Source organism: Oncorhynchus mykiss, chromosome 20 (assembly GCF_013265735.2).
Source record: "Oncorhynchus mykiss isolate Arlee chromosome 20, USDA_OmykA_1.1, whole genome shotgun sequence".
Lineage (NCBI taxonomy): Eukaryota > Metazoa > Chordata > Actinopteri > Salmoniformes > Salmonidae > Oncorhynchus > Oncorhynchus mykiss.
The window spans coordinates 40,331,134-40,350,351 of record NC_048584.1 but is presented as its reverse complement, the minus strand read 5'-3'; the positions used below and the strand labels follow the sequence as shown (position 1 = coordinate 40,350,351).

At 41.4% G+C, this 19,218-nt stretch overlaps 1 protein-coding gene across 2 annotated transcripts; it reads left to right on the top strand.

The window, feature by feature from the left end:
- The first annotated feature begins 268 nt into the window (after positions 1-268).
- Positions 269-18,687, top strand: LOC110499472 (annexin A4). 2 transcript variants are annotated; one of them, XM_036956337.1, is made up of 15 exons: positions 269-424; positions 5,579-5,938; positions 8,797-8,828; positions 9,274-9,534; positions 9,727-9,814; positions 10,114-10,208; positions 11,601-11,714; positions 12,388-12,478; positions 13,160-13,239; positions 14,345-14,401; positions 14,578-14,671; positions 15,511-15,606; positions 16,597-16,655; positions 17,003-17,125; positions 17,355-18,687. In XM_036956337.1, exons 2-15 carry the CDS (start codon positions 5,587-5,589, stop codon positions 17,412-17,414), a joined length of 1,602 nt encoding a protein of 533 aa, XP_036812232.1. In that variant the 5' UTR covers positions 269-424; positions 5,579-5,586; the 3' UTR covers positions 17,415-18,687. The 2 variants fall into 2 exon arrangements, with proteins under 2 accessions (XP_036812232.1, XP_036812231.1); XM_036956336.1 differs by lacking the exon at positions 269-424 and adding an exon at positions 4,014-4,137.
- The last annotated feature ends 531 nt before the right edge of the window (positions 18,688-19,218 follow it).

Genomic DNA, 19,218 nt, shown 5'->3' with positions numbered 1-19,218 from the left:
CGACCTATCCATATTTGTTTCTATAAATCCCAAAGAAAAGACATGCAATTCATAGGTCATTAGACCTAACTGTGTCTTACAATTTCTGTACTGCAAGACCTACTTATTAATTTACATTTCAAAACACTGAAACATAAGGCCTCTATAGGCATACATTAAAATTAAGACTATAGACAGATTCATGTCTAGACTGTGATTAGACTATAAACCTTTCAAAGCATTTTTTTGTTGTTGTATTTGACTCAAAGTGAATGACTTGACTGTTTGTTCTATGCAAAGGTTGTTGCCAACACAGTGGAAACCTCTGGTGGAAACAAGGCTGAAATCAGGAACCGAACCCACCCACAACTACACTGCGCAACCATCTTTAAACTCTTCCTGATTCAAATCGCTTCCCTTCAACATTCCCGAGCGTCAGAAACAAGTAAGACACAAGTTATTTTGCTTTGAAAAGGGTTATAAATATTCAATGTTAGGTTTTATACAGATCTAAGCCAACTCGGCATGTCCTAGAATTGTGTGCAGGTTTAAGCTTCTGAGTGTCTTTATTTATATAACGAATGTGAAGCCGTTCGCATATCCGCATCTCGTTACAACATCTAACAATCGCCATTTAACATCGCTCTTATTTGTGAACGATCCTGGGTTTAGTTATTGGTCACGGTTTAATTGTTATAATTTAATAGTCTACAATAGTTTTCTTATTATTACTATCCTGCATTAAGGGCAGATCGACCAGATTTTAAGTACGCTCTGAAGTATTTTAATCTCAAACTGCCATTTTGTCTCAAATTCAAGGATGTGTAATTAGCCACAATGTGACATCTTGGAAGGCTAGATTGTAATATTATGTAACAGCTTCAGTGTAGCCTAGTATATATATTATTATTAATGTTTTTTCAGCATGTGTTTTACACGAAACATGCGAGACCACCGATTCTGGTTGGCTGGAAGGTTACATTGTAGCACTCCTAATGTAGCCTTAATGACGTTGTTTTACTGGAGTAGGAAATTACTAGCGTTGTGGTGTTATTTTGTAGCGTTCAAATCAAAGGAGCCTATTGACGGATACATTTCTTGTGTTCGAAGCTAGTTCTGGAGCAATGAGTGTCCTAATGGGGCGTTCCTCTGCCCAGGCGTTGCTGCACCCTGACAGATCTTACAACGGCCTGGATAGGTATTTTTTAGGTATTAGCAGATGCCACGTTCAAAACAACGGGGAACTCGGGAAATATCCCACTTCTGACTTCAGTGTGTTCAAGACAACTGGGAACTCTGGGGTGGGGGGGATTTAAAACTTGGGCATATTTCTAGAGCTCTGACTTTCCGTCCGTTTTTTTCCGAAAGTTCCCAGTTGTCGTGAAAGCACCATAACCACGTCGTAGTTGCGTTACCCTGCTCAAATTGTTGTGTGCCATGTCATCGACGGACTGTTTTAACGTATATTGTGGTTAGATGGTATGTAAAATACCAATCCAGGCGTTGTGAAATATGGCAGGCATCAGCAACGCCTGGGCAGAGGAACACGCCCCATATGTTGTAGAAATATGTCAGTCGATGACAGAGCAGGGCAACGGCACCTTAAACTTTGCTTTAGGCTGTACTGGTCTGTTTATTCCGATAAATCGATGTTTAGGTTAGATTCCATGGAGATGCTGGAATGTGTGACGATGCGAGAGGGCGTGCTGTAGGGTAGGGGACACCCAGTCGCCCTTCATATGTTACTTGTTAAATTGCTCAGTCTGGGTTAACCAGTCCGAGGAGCGTCTCAAAGGAGGAGTGCTGATGTAAACCTGTTTTAAGACAACAAAAAAACTCCCAGCTCAGAGTAGGTTTTAACATTATGTTAAAGACGTCCTCCGACCATTTTACTTTCACTGTTGAAAAGCGATATCCCAAATACAAATGCAGTGAAGTACACACACCGAAGGGGGAAAAAAATGTGTTTTGGAATATTTTTATTCTGTATATTCGTATTCTTCTTTTCACTCTGTCATTTAGGTCATTATTGTGGAGTCACTACGATGTTGTTGATCCATCCTCAGTTTTCTCCCATCACAGCCATTAAACTCTGTAGCTGCTTTAAAATGACCAATGGCCTCATGGTGACACCCCTGAGCAGTTTCCTTCCTGTCCTGCAGCTCAGTTCAGAAGGACGCCTGCATCTTTGATGTGTCTGGGTGGTTTAATACATAATCCGCAACATCATTATTAACTTGACCATGCTTAAAGAGATATTCAATGTCTGATTTGTTATTATTGTTTTTATTTAAACCTTTATTTAACTAGGCAAGTCAGTTAAGAACAAATTCTTATTTACAATGACGGCCTACCAAAAGGCCTCCTGCGGGGACGGGGGCTGGGATTAAAAATATAAATGAATAAAAAATAAATAAATAAAAAAATAAAAAAAAAATATATATATATATATATATATGTGTGTGTATATATATATATATATATATATATATATATATATATATATATATATATATATATATATGTATATATATATATATATATATATATATATATGTATGTATGTGTGTGTGTAGGACAAAACACACACCACAACAGGATACACAACACTACATAAAGAGAGACCTAAAACAACAACATAGCATGGCAGCAACGCATGACAACACAGCATGGTAGCAACACAACATGACAACACATGGTAGCAACACAACATGGCAGCAACACAACATGGAAGCAACACAACATGGTAGCAACACAACATGACAACACATGGTAGCAACACAACATGACAACACATGTCACAGCCGGCCACGACCGGGAGGTCCGTGGGGCGACGCACAATTGCCCTAGCGTCGTCCGGGTTAGGGAGGGTTTGGCTGGTAGGGATATCCTTGTCTCATCGCGCACCAGCGACTCCTGTGGCGGGCCGGGCGCAGTGCACGCTAACCAGGTGAACAGGTGCACGGTGTTTCCTCCGACACATTGGTGCAGCTGGCTTCCGGGTTGGATGCGCACTGTGTTAAGAAGCAGTGCGACTTGGTTGGGTTGTGTTTCGGAGGACGCATGGCTTTCGACCTTCGTCTCTCCCGAGCCCGTACGGGAGTTGTAGCGATGAGACAAAATAGTAACTACTAACGAGACAAAATAGTAACTACTAACAATTGGACACCACGAAATTGGGGAGAAAAGGGGGTCAAATTTTAAAAAATGTAAAAAGAAATGCACTACTTGACTGAGGGAACAGAAATATGTATGTATGGGGGACAGAGGAAGTGGTAGGCATTCATCATTATTACTATTTCACACCCAGTGAGTCCATATAACTTTGTCGTTTGTTAAGCCAAATCTTACATCTGAACTAATGTATTCTTGCCTCAAAGAAGGGGGTGAATACTTATGCACCAACTATATTTTAGTTGTTAAATGTTAATTTGTAGAATTTTATTTCCACTTTGACATGATGGAATATTTTGTGTAGATCAATGACCAAAACATGACAATTATGACACTTTAGTTATGACTCAAGGCTTCATGCATAGCTTTTATTTTTACCCATAAGAGCAGGAGTTAAATGTCTTTATTTTTACCCATAAGAGCAGGAGTTAAATGTCTTTATTTATACCCATAAGAGCAGGAGTTAAATGTCTTTATTCTCAGCACTTATGACTGATTTTCTACTCTGAGACACTTTGTGGATTTGGCCCCTGGTGATGGAATTACTGGTCAATAGGTTGTAATAGTATCCCGTTCGTTCAATTGAACTCAGTCATTATCTTTCATCCATCCATGGTACTTCCACGTAGTTCACAGAGTCCTCATTTTCCAGGATATTTTACTTTTGTAATATACTTTCAGGATATTTTCAGCCGAATGGGAACTATGCCTTGGGTAGACAACCCTGTTTGTGGAGTATCTCCGGTACTTCAGCATTTTGTTTCAACTAGTCACCACACCTGATCATCTGAGTTAATTGATTAGTTCAGTGATTGGCTAAATTCAGCACACCTGGTCTTCAGGTCTGTTATATGGAAAACATAAAGTGTCTGGAGTCCTCTAGGGCCATGATTGCCTACCACCCTGCTTTACACTATTGTTTGACCAGAGTTTTGTTCAGCGCGTTTCTCCAGTTATTATACCTCAACGGATCCTTTAGGGAGGGTATGTATGATGTCACGTCCTTACAGCCCAACTAAAAACAAATAAATAAATGTTGCACTGAGAGTTGTGCAAAGTAAACTCTTAATTCACAGCTGTAATGGCTACCAAAGATTCTCCTGTATCAAGTACTGCCTCTGCCGATGTGAAGACATACGTAATCAACACATCATCTTTGTGTTTATAGTTTGTGTTTATTGAAAATGTGGCATAGCTTATTTATTATTCTCCTGGATTAAATGTTTAGGCAGCTAAATTTGAAGATTTAGCAAACGGGGATTTGTAGACTTTCATTAGCGACCGTATATTCTATTATGTTGGACACAAGCAATACTTTTCCGCACGTGCAGGCATTTATGCATTAAAGCTATAGTAAATAGTCATTTTATTTGTGGGTTTACACGTTGAAACAAAGGAAAAGACTATGGGGGCTGTAGCGAGGTGTAGGTGGTCTCTTGTCTAGTGTCCACTGACTGTTATGATGAACCAGTGCATGTTTTTATTTCAGGGTTTGTTGTTTGTTCAGGTGATGAAGGCCATTCGACCAAAACTGTTTTAAAATTGTAGTTCAATCAACTCTGTGGGCCGGTTTCCTGAACAGAGGTTAAACCTTGTCCCGGACTAAAAAGCACTTTCAATGGAGATTCTACAGGACCAGGCTCAATCTGTGTCTGGGAAACCGGCCCTATATGTTATTTGTACACTGTGTGTATACACACACACACACACACACACACTGAGTGTACAAAACATTAGTTGCACCCCCGTTTGCCCTGAAAATAGCATCAATTCGTCTGGTCATGAACTCTACAAGGTGTCGAAAGTGTTCCAACAGGGATGCTGGCCCATGTTGACTCCAATGCTTCCCACAGTTGTGTCAAGTTGGCTGGATGTCCTTTGGGTGGTGGACCATTCTTGATACACACGGGAAGCTGTTGAGTGTGAAAAACCGTTGCAGTTCTTGACACACACAAACCGGTGTGCCTGGCACATTCTACCATACCCTGTTCAAAGGCACTTCGGTCTTTTGTCTTGTCCATTCACCCTCTGAAAGACACACATACACAATCCATGTCTCAATTGTCTCAAGGCTTAAAAATCTTTCTTTAACCAGTCTCCTCCCCTTCATCTACACTGATTTGAAGTGAATTTAACAAGTGACCATAAGGGATCATAGCTTTCACCTGGATTCACTTAGTCAGTCTATGTCATGGAAAGAGCAGGTGTTCCTAATGTTTTGTACACTCAGTGTATATATATATATATATATATATATATATATATATATATATATATATATATATATGTATATATAATGTATATATGTATATATAATGTGTGTGTGTATATATATATCTATCTATCTATATATATATATATATATCATTAAAATATGTTTTTTAAATACTTACGCCTTAACTTCTAATGCTTTCTTTCTTTCAAGTCCCAAAGATGAGTTATCCTGGTTACCCTCCATCTGGTGGCTACCCTACCCAGACAGGTGGCTACCCCCCACAACCAGGTGCATATCCCCCCCAAGCTGGAGGCTACCCGCCACAGGCTGGGGGCTACCCGCCACAGGCTGGAGGCTACCCGCCTCAGGCTGGAGGCTACCCGCCTCAGGCTGGAGGCTACCCACCTCAGGCCGGGGGCTACCCGCCCCAAGCCGGGGGTTACCCGCCCCAAGCCGGGGGCTATCCTTCCCAGCAGGCTGGTGGTTACCCTCAAGCAGGTGGAGGTTTCCCTCAGGGGGGAGGCTTCCCTCCCCAGGCCGGAGGCTATCCTTCCATGCCTCCAGCACAAGGTAAGGGTATTGCTAATATATTTCATTACCTAGATAAGCACCCCATTCCAAAGGTTCCTTTAAGTAACTCCGGCACATCTCAACTCTAAGGCCATTGCTCTTTGCTTTCATGGTCGTGCAAATGTCTGCTTGTTGTGTTTTTTTTGTTGTTGTAGTAAACAGGAAATCTGAGATGAGACTCTGGTCTGTGACCTTGGCACACACTGGTTTAGGATACATTTTAAAATTCAAATGTCCAGTATATGTGTTGTTTTATGAAGAGAGTGACGTTCGTGTCCCTGATATTTTAAATACAAAATGTTGCACCCATATTGAATTTTAAACACCTGTTAAATGAAGTGCCTTTTAAAGATGTGCTCTGGAACTGTGGCGGTTACTCAGTGCTCTGGAACTGTGGCGGTTACTCAGTGTTCTGGAACTGTGGCGGTTACTCAGTGCTCTGGAACTGTGGCGGTTACTCAGTGCTCTGGAACTGTGGCGGTTACTCAGTGCTCTGGAACTGTGGCGGTTACTCAGTGCTCTGGAACTGTGGCGGTTACTCAGTGCTCTGGAACTGTGGCGGTTACTCAGTGTTCTGGAACTGTGGCGGTTACTCAGTGCTCTGGAACTGTGGCGGTTACTCAGTGCTCTGGAACTGTGGCGGTTACTCAGTGCTCTGGAACTGTGGCGGTTACTCAGTGCTCTGGAACTGTGGAGGTTACTCAGTGCTCTGGAACTGTGGCGGTTACTCAGTGCTCTGGAACTGTGGCGGTTACTCAGTGTTCTGGAACTGTGGCGGTTACTCAGTGCTCTGGAACTGTGGCGGTTACTCAGTGTTCTGGAACTGTGGCGGTTACTCAGTGCTCTGGAACTGTGGCGGTTACTCAGTGCTCTGGAACTGTGGAGGTTACTCAGTGCTCTGGAACTGTGGCGGTTACTCAGTGCTCTGGAACTGTGGAGGTTACTCAGTGCTCTGGAACTGTGGAGGTTACTCAGTGCTCTGGAACTGTGGAGGTTACTCAGTGCTCTGGAACTGTGGCGGTTACTCAGTGTTCTGGAACTGTGGAGGTTACTCAGTGTTCTGGAACTGTGGAGGTTACTCAGTGCTCTGGAACTGTGGAGGTTACTCAGTGCTCTGGAACTGTGGCGGTTACTCAGTGTTCTGGAACTGTGGAGGTTACTCAGTGTTCTGGAACTGTGGAGGTTACTCAGTGCTCTGGAACTGTGGAGGTTACTCAGTGCTCTGGAACTGTGGCGGTTACTCAGTGTTCTGGAACTGTGGAGGTTACTCAGTGTTCTGGAACTGTGGAGGTTACTCAGTGTTCTGGAACTGTGGAGGTTACTCAGTGCTCTGGAACTGTGGAGGTTACTCAGTGCTCTGGAACTGTGGAGGTTACTCAGTGTTCTGGAACTGTGGCGGTTACTCAGTGCTCTGGAACTGTGGAGGTTACTCAGTGCTCTGGAACTGTGGAGGTTACTCAGTGCTCTGGAACTGTGGAGGTTACTCAGTGTTCTGGAACTGTGGCGGTTACTCAGTGCTCTGGAACTGTGGAGGTTACTCAGTGCTCTGGAACTGTGGAGGTTACTCAGTGCTCTGGAACTGTGGCGGTTACTCAGTGTTCTGGAACTGTGGCGGTTACTCAGTGTTCTGGAACTGTGGCGGTTACTCAGTGTTCTGGAACTGTGGCGGTTACTCAGTGCTCTGGAACTGTGGAGGTTACTCAGTGCTCTGGAACTGTGGAGGTTACTCAGTGCTCTGGAACTGTGGCGGTTACTCAGTGTTCTGGAACTGTGGCGGTTACTCAGTGCTCTGGAACTGTGGAGGTTACTCAGTGCTCTGGAACTGTGGCGGTTACTCAGTGCTCTGGAACTGTGGCGGTTACTCAGTGCTCTGGAACTGTGGCGGTTACTCAGTGCTCTGGAACTGTGGCGGTTACTCAGTGCTCTGGAGGTTACTCAGTGTTGAGGCATGCATAATCATATGAGCAGAATTATTGTTTTACCTCAATTGGACACAAAATCCTTCGTTTTTCTGGAAATCAGTACTGCGCTATTTTCCCTACATTTTTCCCTCACGTGGGCCAGCCCCCTGGCAATTAGAGTTCAACCCCTAATCGTTTGAGAGAGAGAGAGAGAACATTTTCTCTAAGTTTCACCATCGTTGTAAAGCCCTAGTTATTTTTTTTTTGTTGCTTTGACAAAAGTCATTTCTGAAGAGGATTATTTATTTATTAGTGAATCATTTACGTCTGTCCCTCATTTTAAGGTCAAACCTGTTACATGAACTGGACTCGTGTTAATATGGTACACAAAAAATCCTTAAAAAAAAAAAAAAACTTTTTTTTTTTTCAAAATAAACATTGAACATCTAATAGTCAAATCCTAGTGTAAAAGCAGGTGATCTGGTTCTTCTATTTCTGGTCATGTTCTGGTGTTTTGTGGTGGAAAACTGAGCGGCTTCAGCAAACCACGTCAAACCCGTTCTCCATAGATAGACAGGCTACTCAAGTGTTTGAACGCCTCTCCACATGTGAAGTTTGCATTCAATTGCCACTCCCTGTTGCACGCACGAATATTCCATTCCCCCTCGTCTCAATTGGATTTATGGCTTATTTAAGTTGCGTTCAACCCTGTTAATTTATCTGGCATTTACTATAGTATTTTTAACATTTTTTATAATTGAATCTCTTCGGATGGGAAAATGTTCGACTTAATGAGGTAAAAAAACACATGTGCTTTTTATTATAGAATGTTAAAATGAAAATGTTCTCAAAAAGCACTGAACTGGATAAACGATCCATATTTGAAGTTATCCTGTGTTTTTTTTTTGTATTTAAAACCTACTAAAAGATGCTCCACTCGCTGTGCTTGTTCTCCAGGTGGTTGGGGTGGAGCCCCTGCTGGTGGAATGGTAAATATAACTTATTATCTTACACCAAGCTAGTCATTACCAACATACAGCCTCTAAAACAGCTGGCTCCATCTACCACGTCATCTCCACTCCCTGTAACACGTGGAGTCTGTTATTCGTCTCAAATAGCACCCTAATTCCTTAAAAAAATATAGATATATTTCAGTTTGCAGTTTTTTTCCCCAACACCAGATACAAACTTACAGACAAACAATGACCACATCTCTTCTGCCCAGACCCGCATGCTCACTCCTCTATCCCTAGTACCTGCATGCTCACTCCTCTATCCCTAGTACCTGCATGCTCACTCCTCTATCCCTAGTACCTTCATGCTCACTCCTCTATCCCTAGTACCTGCATGCTCACTCCTCTATCCCTAGTACCTGCATGCTCACTCCTCTATCCCTAGTACCTTCATGCTCTTCAAGCTCCCCTTTTCCTCCAGCCAGGTGGAGGTATGCCCCAGGGGTACCCTGGCTGTCCTGCCCCAGGTCAACCCCAGGGGTACCCAGGCGGTCCTGCCCCAGGTCAACCCCAGGGGTACCCAGGCGGTCCTGCCCCAGGTCAACCCCAGGGGTACCCGGGCGGTCCTGCCCCAGGACAGCAGCCCATGCCTGGCTACCCTGGTGGTGCCCCGGCCACCAACCCTTCCATGCCAGGATATGGAGGTGGTGTTCCTGCTACTCCTTATTCACCTGCCATCAACGTGAGAATCTCCAAATGTTGTTGTCTTTAACGTGAAATCCTCAACCAATTACTCAGTGTTACATTTATTTACATAGTTTTTTTTTTATTTCCTAATATACTTTACAAAATGTTTCCTTGTTTCAGTATTTAAATTCTTCAGTTTCAGTATTTCTATTTTTCAGTTTCAGTATTTGCTTGTATTTGTCATTAGAGAGGCTATAGGGGTGTTATTAAGGACTATCCAGGCGCTGACCCTCTGAGGGATGTGGAAGTCCTCCGTAAGGCCATGAAGGGCTTTGGTCAGTACTTCATCATTACACACATTCACTTATATCACTTATATATATATATGTATGTAGGGGTTAATGAGATTTAGTACAAATCTAATAACACGTTATTTAACTGAAGTTTCTTCTGGAAAAATAGTTAAGTTATTTTATTCGATTCTGTAAATCTTCTATAAAAAAAAAAAGCTGTCTATGGCTAGATTTGCATGTGTAGAAATTCTACAATTAAGAACATATTATTTAGTGATACACATTCAATTTACTCTCAGTTAAACTGGTAACAATAATATTAATAGATTTATTTTCAACAGGCACGGATGAGGCAGCTATAATTGAGATTCTCGGGAGCCGCTCAAACAAGCAGAGGGTTCCAATGGTTGCAGCCTACAAAACCACTTATGGGAAGGTGAGGTTTACACTACAGTAATGACCTTGTGTGGTTTCCTGTATTGTTGGAGTTCAACGAACACCAGATAAAGATCACTTTATTATTCATCCAATTGGACAAAATAAATTCCGCTTCATCCTAACCCCCTCTGAAAGACATACATACACTACCGTTCAGAAGTTTGCGGTTGTCCATTTTAAAATAACATCCAATTGATCAGAAATACAGTGTAGACATTGTTCATGTTGTAAATGACTATTGTAGCTGGAAACGGATGATTTGTAATGAGAATATCTACATAGTACACGCAAAACACCAGTCTCAACGTCAACAGTGAAGAGGCGACTCCGGGATGTTGGCCTTCTAGGCAGAGTTCCTCTGTCCAGTGTCTGTGTTCTTTTACCCATCTTAATATTTTCTTTTTATTGGCCGGTCTGAGATCCGGCTTTTTCTTTGCAACTCTGCCTAGAAGGCCAGCATCCCGGAGTCGCCTCTTCACTGTTGACGTTGAGACTGGTGTTTTGCGGGTACTATTTAATGAAGCTGCCAATTGAGGACTTGTGAGGCGTCTGTTTTTTTTCTTTTTTTCTAAACACTCTAATGTACTTGTCCTCTTGTTCAGTTGTGCACCGGGGCCTCTCACTCCTCTTTCTATTCTGGTTTGAGCCAGTTTGTGCTGTTCTGTGAAGGGAGTAGTACACAGCGTTGTACGAGATCTTCAGTTTCTTGGCAATTTCTCGCATGGAATAGCCTTCATTTCTCAGAACAAGAAAAGACTGACGAGTTTCTTTGTTTCTGGCCATTTTGAGCCTGCAATTGAACCCAAAATGCTAATTCTCCAGATACTCAACTAGTCTAAAGAAGGCCAGTTTTATTGCTTCTTTAATCAGAACAACAGTTTTCAGCTGTGCTAACATAATTGCAAAATGGTTTTCTAATGATCAGTTAGCCTTTTAAAATGATAAACTTGGATTAGCTAACAGAAGGTGCCATTGGAACACAGGAGTGATGGTTGCTGATAATGGGCCTCTGTACACCTATGTAGATATTCCATAAAAAATCTGCCGTTTCCAGCTACAATAGTCATTTACAACATTAACAATGTCTACACTGTATTTCTGATCAATTTGATGTTATTTTAATGGACAAAAATGCTTGCTTTTCTTTACAAAACGAGGACATTTCTAAGTGACCCCACATGTTTTGAACAGTAGTGTATATATTTATGTATTCAGGATATAGCAGTGGACTGCCACACTGGGCGCCATGGAGCAGTTGTTGTGGGAAGTGCCTTTGCTCAAGGCTCTGGTTAAAAGTAGTGCACTATAAAGGGAAATAGGGTGCCATTTTTAGGGCACTTATACACACTGTATCTTGAGTGACCTCTTACGGAAATCTTCTATTTCACAGGATTTATTCCATGATCTAAAGTCTGAGCTGACTGGGAACTTTGAGAAGCTGGCTATTGCCATGTTGCAGACGCCAGCCAAGTTTGATACATCTCAACTCAAAGAAGCCATAGCGGTTAGTTGGGCTTTTATTCATTATTCTCTACACCGGGGGGGGGTCATGTTCATTAGAAGTTCTGATAGTAACCGCCCCACTTAGGACTGTTTTTTTTAAACGTTTTCTTCCTACTGAACACAACCCAGATTGTCTTTATAGCAGGCACCTTTTCTTTGGGGTCTCTTTTAGTGAGTCATCTCAGTAAGGAACAGAAAGAAAAGCTCCATTTTTTTTTTTTAAAAGACAAAAAGTCAGGCATGTTGGAGGCGTGATTTGTTCATTGCTCATCATACGTTGTACAAAATCAAAATAGCCGTAGTTACTAGTATCAAGAAAAAGTTGCTTTTGATCATAGTATACTTGAACAATAAATGTTCTTATCTTCAAGATGATTCTTAGTCATTCGATTTTAGTAAATGTTTTTACTTGTAACATTCGTATATGTGTTTATTTATTTATTTTACCTTTATTTAACCAGGCAAGTCAGTTAAGAACAAATTCTTATTTTCAATGACGGCCTAGGAACAGTGGGTTTAACTGCCTGTTCAGGGGCAGAACGACAGATTTGTACCTTGTCAGCTCGGGGATTTGAACTTGCAACCTTTCGGTTACTGGACCCAACACTCTAACCACTAGGCTACCCCGCCGCCCCATGTGTAACATGTATAACCTGTTTTTGTTCTCTGGACAGGGTGCAGGTACTGATGAAGCCTGTCTGATTGAGATCCTATCGTCTCGCTCAAATGCAGAAATCAGAGAAATTAATCAAATTTACAAAAACGGTAAGTGTCTGGCCTATTCCCGAAACGCACAGTATTTCATCCATATTCTGAAACACACAGCGTTTTCAATTGATACTCAGTTCGTCATACAAGTAAATGTGTCATAGCTATGTTGATACATCTTGACCGGTTGAGTGTTGGGAAGGCAGCAAGACAAATTTTACTTTTATGATGATCTGAAATGCTTTGTGTTTCAGGGTAGGGCTGAAATGCTTTGTGTTTCAGGGTAGGGCTGAAATGCTTTGTGTTTCAGGGTAGGGCTGAAATGCTTTGTGTTTCAGGGTAGGGCTGAAATGCAGGTTGTTTCAGGGTAGGGCTGAAATGCAGGTTGTTTCAGGGTAGGGCTGAAATGTTGTTTCATTCAGGGTAGGGCTGAAATGTTGGTTCATTCAGGGTAGGGCTGAAATGTTGGTTCATTCAGGGTATGATGTAAACGCTGTGTTTCAGGGTATCATGTAAATGCTCTGTTTTAGAGTATGATGTAAATGCTGTGTTTCAGAGTATCATGTAAATGCTGTGTTTCAGAGTATCATGTAAATGCTGTGTTTCAGAGTATCATGTAAATGCTGTGTTTCAGAGTATCATGTAAATGCTGTGTTTCAGAGTATCATGTAAATGCTATGTTTCAGAGTATCATGTAAATGCTGTGTTTCAGAGTATCATGTAAATGCTGTGTTTCAGAGTATGGTAAGAAACTGGAGGATGCCATCATTAATGACACATCAGGACACTTCCGTAGACTCCTCGTCTCCCTCTGTCAGGTAACTGTTGATGTGTTGTTAATGGGTTTTTAATATGTTGATTTGATATGTTATTAATCGTTATCATTGAGCTTTGAAAGTGAAGGCTAAAGCTGATTTTAATTAGGGCAACTTCCTAAGTACTCAACATAGTTGGTGCTCTTGCAGTTTCCATTGGATATCTGTTGGCTGCAAATATTAATGTCCCTAAGTTTCTTTAACAATTCTGAAATACTTGTATTAAACTGCTATCGCCCTCAAGATAAACATCTACTGTAGCCACTTCCTTTCTGAGAGTACGTCCCAAATGGCACCCTATTCCCTACATAGTGCACTACTTTTGACCAGAGCCCTATGGACCCCTGTAATAGGGTGCCAATTGAGACGTACACTCTTGAGTCAGGAAGTAAGAACTACTATAAAGATACCATTTCGAGTTTTATGGAAGAAATTACATAAATTATTGGGGAGGATAAGTTTACAGTTTCCTTGCCTCAAATTCCTTCCAAGATACCAGTACTGCTGTTAATCATTTGTAAGGGTTTTCCAGAATAATGGTCAAACGTAGTGCACTATATAGGGTGTTATGAGACTTGTCCCAAGGCTCTGGTCAAACGTAGTGCACTATATAGGGTGTTATTAGAGACTTGTCCCAAGGCTCTGGTCAAACGTAGTGCACTATATAGGGTGTTATTAGAGACTTGTCCCAAGGCTCTGGTCAAACGTAGTGCACTATATAGGGTGTTATGAGACTCGTCCCAAGGCTCTGGTCAAACGTAGTGCACTATATAGGGTGTTATTAGAGACTTGTCCCAAGGCTCTGGTCAAACGTAGTGCACTATATAGGGTGTTATTAGAGACTTGTCCCAAGGCTCTGGTCAAACGTAGTGCACTATATAGGGTGTTATTAGAGACTTGTCCCAAGGCTCTGGTCAAACGTAGTGCACTATATAGGGTGTTATATGAGACTCGTCCCAAGGCTCTGGTCAAACGTAGTGCACTATATAGGGTGTTATATGAGACTCGTCCCAAGGCTCTGGTCAAACATAGTGCACTATATAGGGTGTTATTAGAGACTTGTCCAATCCTTTTTGTTGTAAACCAATTATTCACTTCCTGTTTGTAGGGAAATCGAGACGAGAGGGAACAAGTGGACATCAACATGGCCAAACAGGATGCTCAGGTGAACACTGTTTCTTGTTCTGGTAATATCATAGAAATGTTACTGTTTTAAAGATGTATCTGATGCCACAATACTGTTTATGTACCCCGTAGGGTGTAGGATAACAAGAAAGTGGGCATTATCTATTATCTATTATCTTTGTGTTAGAAACTGATCCTGTTATGTTGTGTGTTTAGAAACTGTATGCTGCTGGGGAGAACAAAGTGGGGACGGATGAGTCCCAGTTCAACGCCATACTGTGTTCCAGGAGCAGACCCCACCTGAGAGCAGGTAGGTAATCATACTGTGTTCCAGGAGCAGACCCCACCTGAGAGCAGGTAGGTAATCATACTGTGTTCCAGGAGCAGACCCCACTTGAGAGCAGGTAGGTAATCATACTGTGTTCCAGGAGCAGACCCCACCTGAGAGCAGGTAGGTAATCATACTGTGTTCCAGGAGCAGACCCCACCTGAGAGCAGGTAGGTAATCATACTGTGTTCCAGGAGCAGACCCCACCTGAGAGCAGGTAGGTAATCATACTGTGTTCCAGGAGCAGACCCCACCTGAGAGCAGGTAGGTAATCATACTGTGTTCCAGGAGCAGACCCCACCTGAGAGCAGGTAGGTAATCATACTGTGTTCCAGTAGTAATCATACTGTGTTACCTGAGAGCAGGTAGGTAATCATACTGCACTGTGTTTATATTACCAAGTCAGTTGTGTTTCTCTCAAAGGGTTGTAGTTCCTTATACTAGTATACTGTTATGACAGTACAGTATATGTCTATATTATATATGTCTATATTATCTCAACACTATTTCTACAAACATATTTAATTAGCTTTATTTATGTGATTAACCGAAGTCATAACAACCCTGCCTATAGTTATAACCTTACCATGTGGTTATAACAACCCTGCCTATAGTTATAACCTTACCATGTGGTTATAACAAACCTGCCTATGGCTCCTTAGTGTATTATAACCCATATTACGTGTTTATAACAACCCTGCCCATAGTTATAACCTTACCATGTGGTTATAACAACATTGCCTGTGGTTTCGTTAGCATGTTATAACAACCTTATGACGAGGTTATAACAACCCCTGCCCTATGGTTCTTGTTTCTGCTAGTGTTCAATGAGTACCAGCAGATGAGTGGTAGAGACATTGTGAAGAGCATCTGCAGGGAGATGTCTGGAAACGTGGAGGATGGCATGGTGGCTGTGGGTAAGTTCAGTAATAACAAGCTGGTCACTGCAAGGAGAGCACAGTGTCAGTAATTATCAGCTGGTCACTACAAGGAGAGCACAGTGTCAGTAATTACCAGCTGGTCACTGCAAGGAGAGCACAGTGTCTGTAATAACCAGCTGGTCACTGCAAGGAGAGAACAATGTGTGACTTATTAGGAAAGTTCAGTAGCTATCACTTTTGGGATCTGAGATCCCATAGCTGTTGAATGTTTAGAATCAGGTGATTGAGGGTCTGATTTGAATCAGGTGAATTGAGGATCTGATTTGAATCAGGTGAATTGAGGATCTGATTTGAATCAGGTGATTTGAGGGTCTGATTTGAATCAGGTGATTTGAGGATCTGATTTGAATCAGGTGATTTGAGGATCTGATTTGAGGATCTGATTTGAATCAGGTGATATGAGGATCTGATTTGAATCAGGTGATTTGAGGATCTGATTTGAATCAGGTGATATGAGGGTCTGATTTGAATCAGGTGATATGAGGGACTGATTTGAATCAGGTGATTTGAGGATCTGATTTGAATCAGGTGATATGAGGATCTGATTTGAATCAGGTGATATGAGGGTCTGATTTGAATCGGATCTGATTTGAATCAGGTGATATGAGGGTCTGATTTGACTCAGGTGATTTGAGGATCTGATTTGAATCAGGTGATTTGAGGATCTGATTTGAATCAGGTGATTTGAGGATCTGATTTGAATCAGGTGATTTGAGGATCTGATTTGAATCAGGTGATTTGAGGATCTGATTTGAATCAGGTGATTTGAGGATCTGATTTGAATTGGTTTGATATGACAATGTCTGCATCCCAAATGGCACCCCATTTCTTATCAAGTGCACTACTTTTGCCCAGGATCCATAGGGCTCTATACAGGGAATGGGGTGGCATTTGTGACTCAACCGATTAGTAAGGTTAGTCCTGTTTCTTCTCTATGAGCTAAAGCCTTGTCTTGTTATGTTCCAGTGAAATGCATCAGGAACACTCCTGAATACTTTGCAGAGAGGCTTCACAAGTCCATGGCGGTAAGAAAGAAACGCTGTCTCTTTCACATCTGACTGTGCTCTTACTCTGACCGCGGGCACTCTTACCCTACACACTCCACACACTCTGACTGTGCTCTTACTCTGACCGCGGGCACTCTTACCCTACACACTCCACACACTCTGACTCCGCTGATGGAAATGTCTAACCATGTTTAAGTATAGCCCTGAGACATGTCCTGTAGTTTCTATCACTATAGTGTTTTAGACATATTGTATTTTGACACACACACACACATTTAGACACCAAAGTGACGGCAACCACAAGCCATGTTTCATGCCTAGCACTTACTGATGACTAACCAGTCTGTGCTATGTGTTGACCCTAGGGGGCTGGGACCAAGGACAGGACTTTGATTCGGGTCATGGTGACTCGCTCCGAGGTAGACATGCTGGACATCAGACAGGCATACCAGAAGACCTACGGGAAATCACTGTACACCGCCATCTCTGTATGTACCCGAAACAAATAAGCACTATGCTAAAATTCTATTGTTGGAATCAATCCACTGCTTTTATGCTATGGAGGTAGATTGCTGCCAAAATTATGTCAATTATTGAATTATAATTCACAAGTAAATTATGTTAATTTCTTGGTATGTCTGATGGAAAATGAATCTGTTTTAAACATGCTGTTACTTGTATGTGCTTTTAATTTTTTTTAACATTTTCATCTGATAGGGTGATACCTCTGGGGACTACCAGAAGCTGCTGCTGAAGCTGTGTGGAGGAAGTGATTAGAGAGATATGAAGGAATCCCATATATCAGTCAGGACAGTGACGCCATAGAATGAGAACCATAGAATCAGAATGAGAACCATAGAATCAGAATGAGAACCATAGAATCATAAGTGCTATGGCCGTTCTTCTCATTCTAATTCTATAAGTGTAGTAGTCCATGAGAATGTAACAGACAGGATCCTATATCAACCTGTGATGTATGTAGTTATTTTTGCCAAATTTGTGTCTCGCGCCATAATGTGCTGGGTGATGTATGTAGTTTTTTTTTGCCAAATTTGTGTGTCGCGCCATAATGTGCTGGGTGACGTATGTAGGATAATGACCTTATTTGCTGCATATGCAATCCGTTATTGTTATTATATAGTCTTGATTCAGTTTCAAAAGTTTTTATTTTATCGTGATATGTGTAATCATATTTCATATGATCAGGATAATGTCATTTAAAAACAATGCAGTACTATAATTGACAAATTATTATATTAGCTAACTGCCAAATACTAAATGTATATGAATATTTCTGGGTTTGTGTCAATACGTGCAAATATTTTAGGATATTTAGATACTTAAGATATTTTTAAAAAGTTGGTTATTCTAGCTTTATTGCTGACTGCTATATTCTATGCAAATTAGCAACTTGTTTCATTTGGAATGAAAGACAACGATAATTAAATATCACCACACAACGCTGGGGTTTCTTTCTTCTTATTGACACCTTCTAATAATGTAGGCCATTTTCCATTGCTTGTTTCCTAGATAGAAACACAATGTTGCCTTTTTTTAATGCTGCAGACCCAAAGCCGCTATGGCATGCAACTCTTTCAATGTTTTACCATCTATTTTTGAAGGCTGTTTAGTTCCATGCAAGTCAATATTTCTGTTTTTTCATTTCATCTTTCACTGCTATTTCTAATATAATTTCAATGTAGAGTCCTTGTACAACTATTTGCCCAATACTTCAAAATGTATTTGTTGTCAATATTGTTTAAGGATTTATTCATTGCATAGGTATATACTGTATAGCCAGCACACATACTGTATAGTATAATTTCATGCCAGTAGACGGCAGTTTGAACACAATGGATCCACTGAGGCATTGTAATTGGAAAATGATATAAATATATGCTAATACCACATTTGTAACTTATCACAATGGCCCAAAGGGCTGCCGTTATGTAGTAACTAACGTTTACAATCATTTGGTTGTTGTAATGTTCACCCACAGGCTTATAATGGTGTCCTTCCTGTCAAAATAAAATATTTTGACTGGCAATGATTTTCTGTTTCAATAATGAGATTGTTGTGCTTCATAACATTGATTATCATAGCCTGAGTGCTAGTCTGTTTGCGCGTTCAAGTGCCCTGAGGGGGAGGGGGAGCTGGCTTGCTTGAAGAAATGTGGTTTCTACTTTCTACTGACAATTGAGATGTACACATTATGGCATAAGGGACAGATGAGCGGATAGGGGGAAACCCGTAATTTCGATGAAGACATTTAATGAGCGATCTAAAACGGACATAGTCAATAACTATGTGCTAGTCAGCAGCCACCCAGTGTTTCCCAACCTTTCTATAAGAAAGCGTTGCATGCATACCATCGCATTTGCGTTGTGGCATAGAGCAGTAGAGTGGAGGCACTTACAGAAGTTGGACACATGGAGAGACTTTTTAAGTAGCCTAGGGCTCGGGAAAATGTGGCCTTTTATAAATGAATTTCATACTATTCTACTTCATTTTACATGCCTGGAGACTGGCAGAATATTTTTTTAATACAGCACAAATGATCGAAATGGCAGGCAACTTTGAC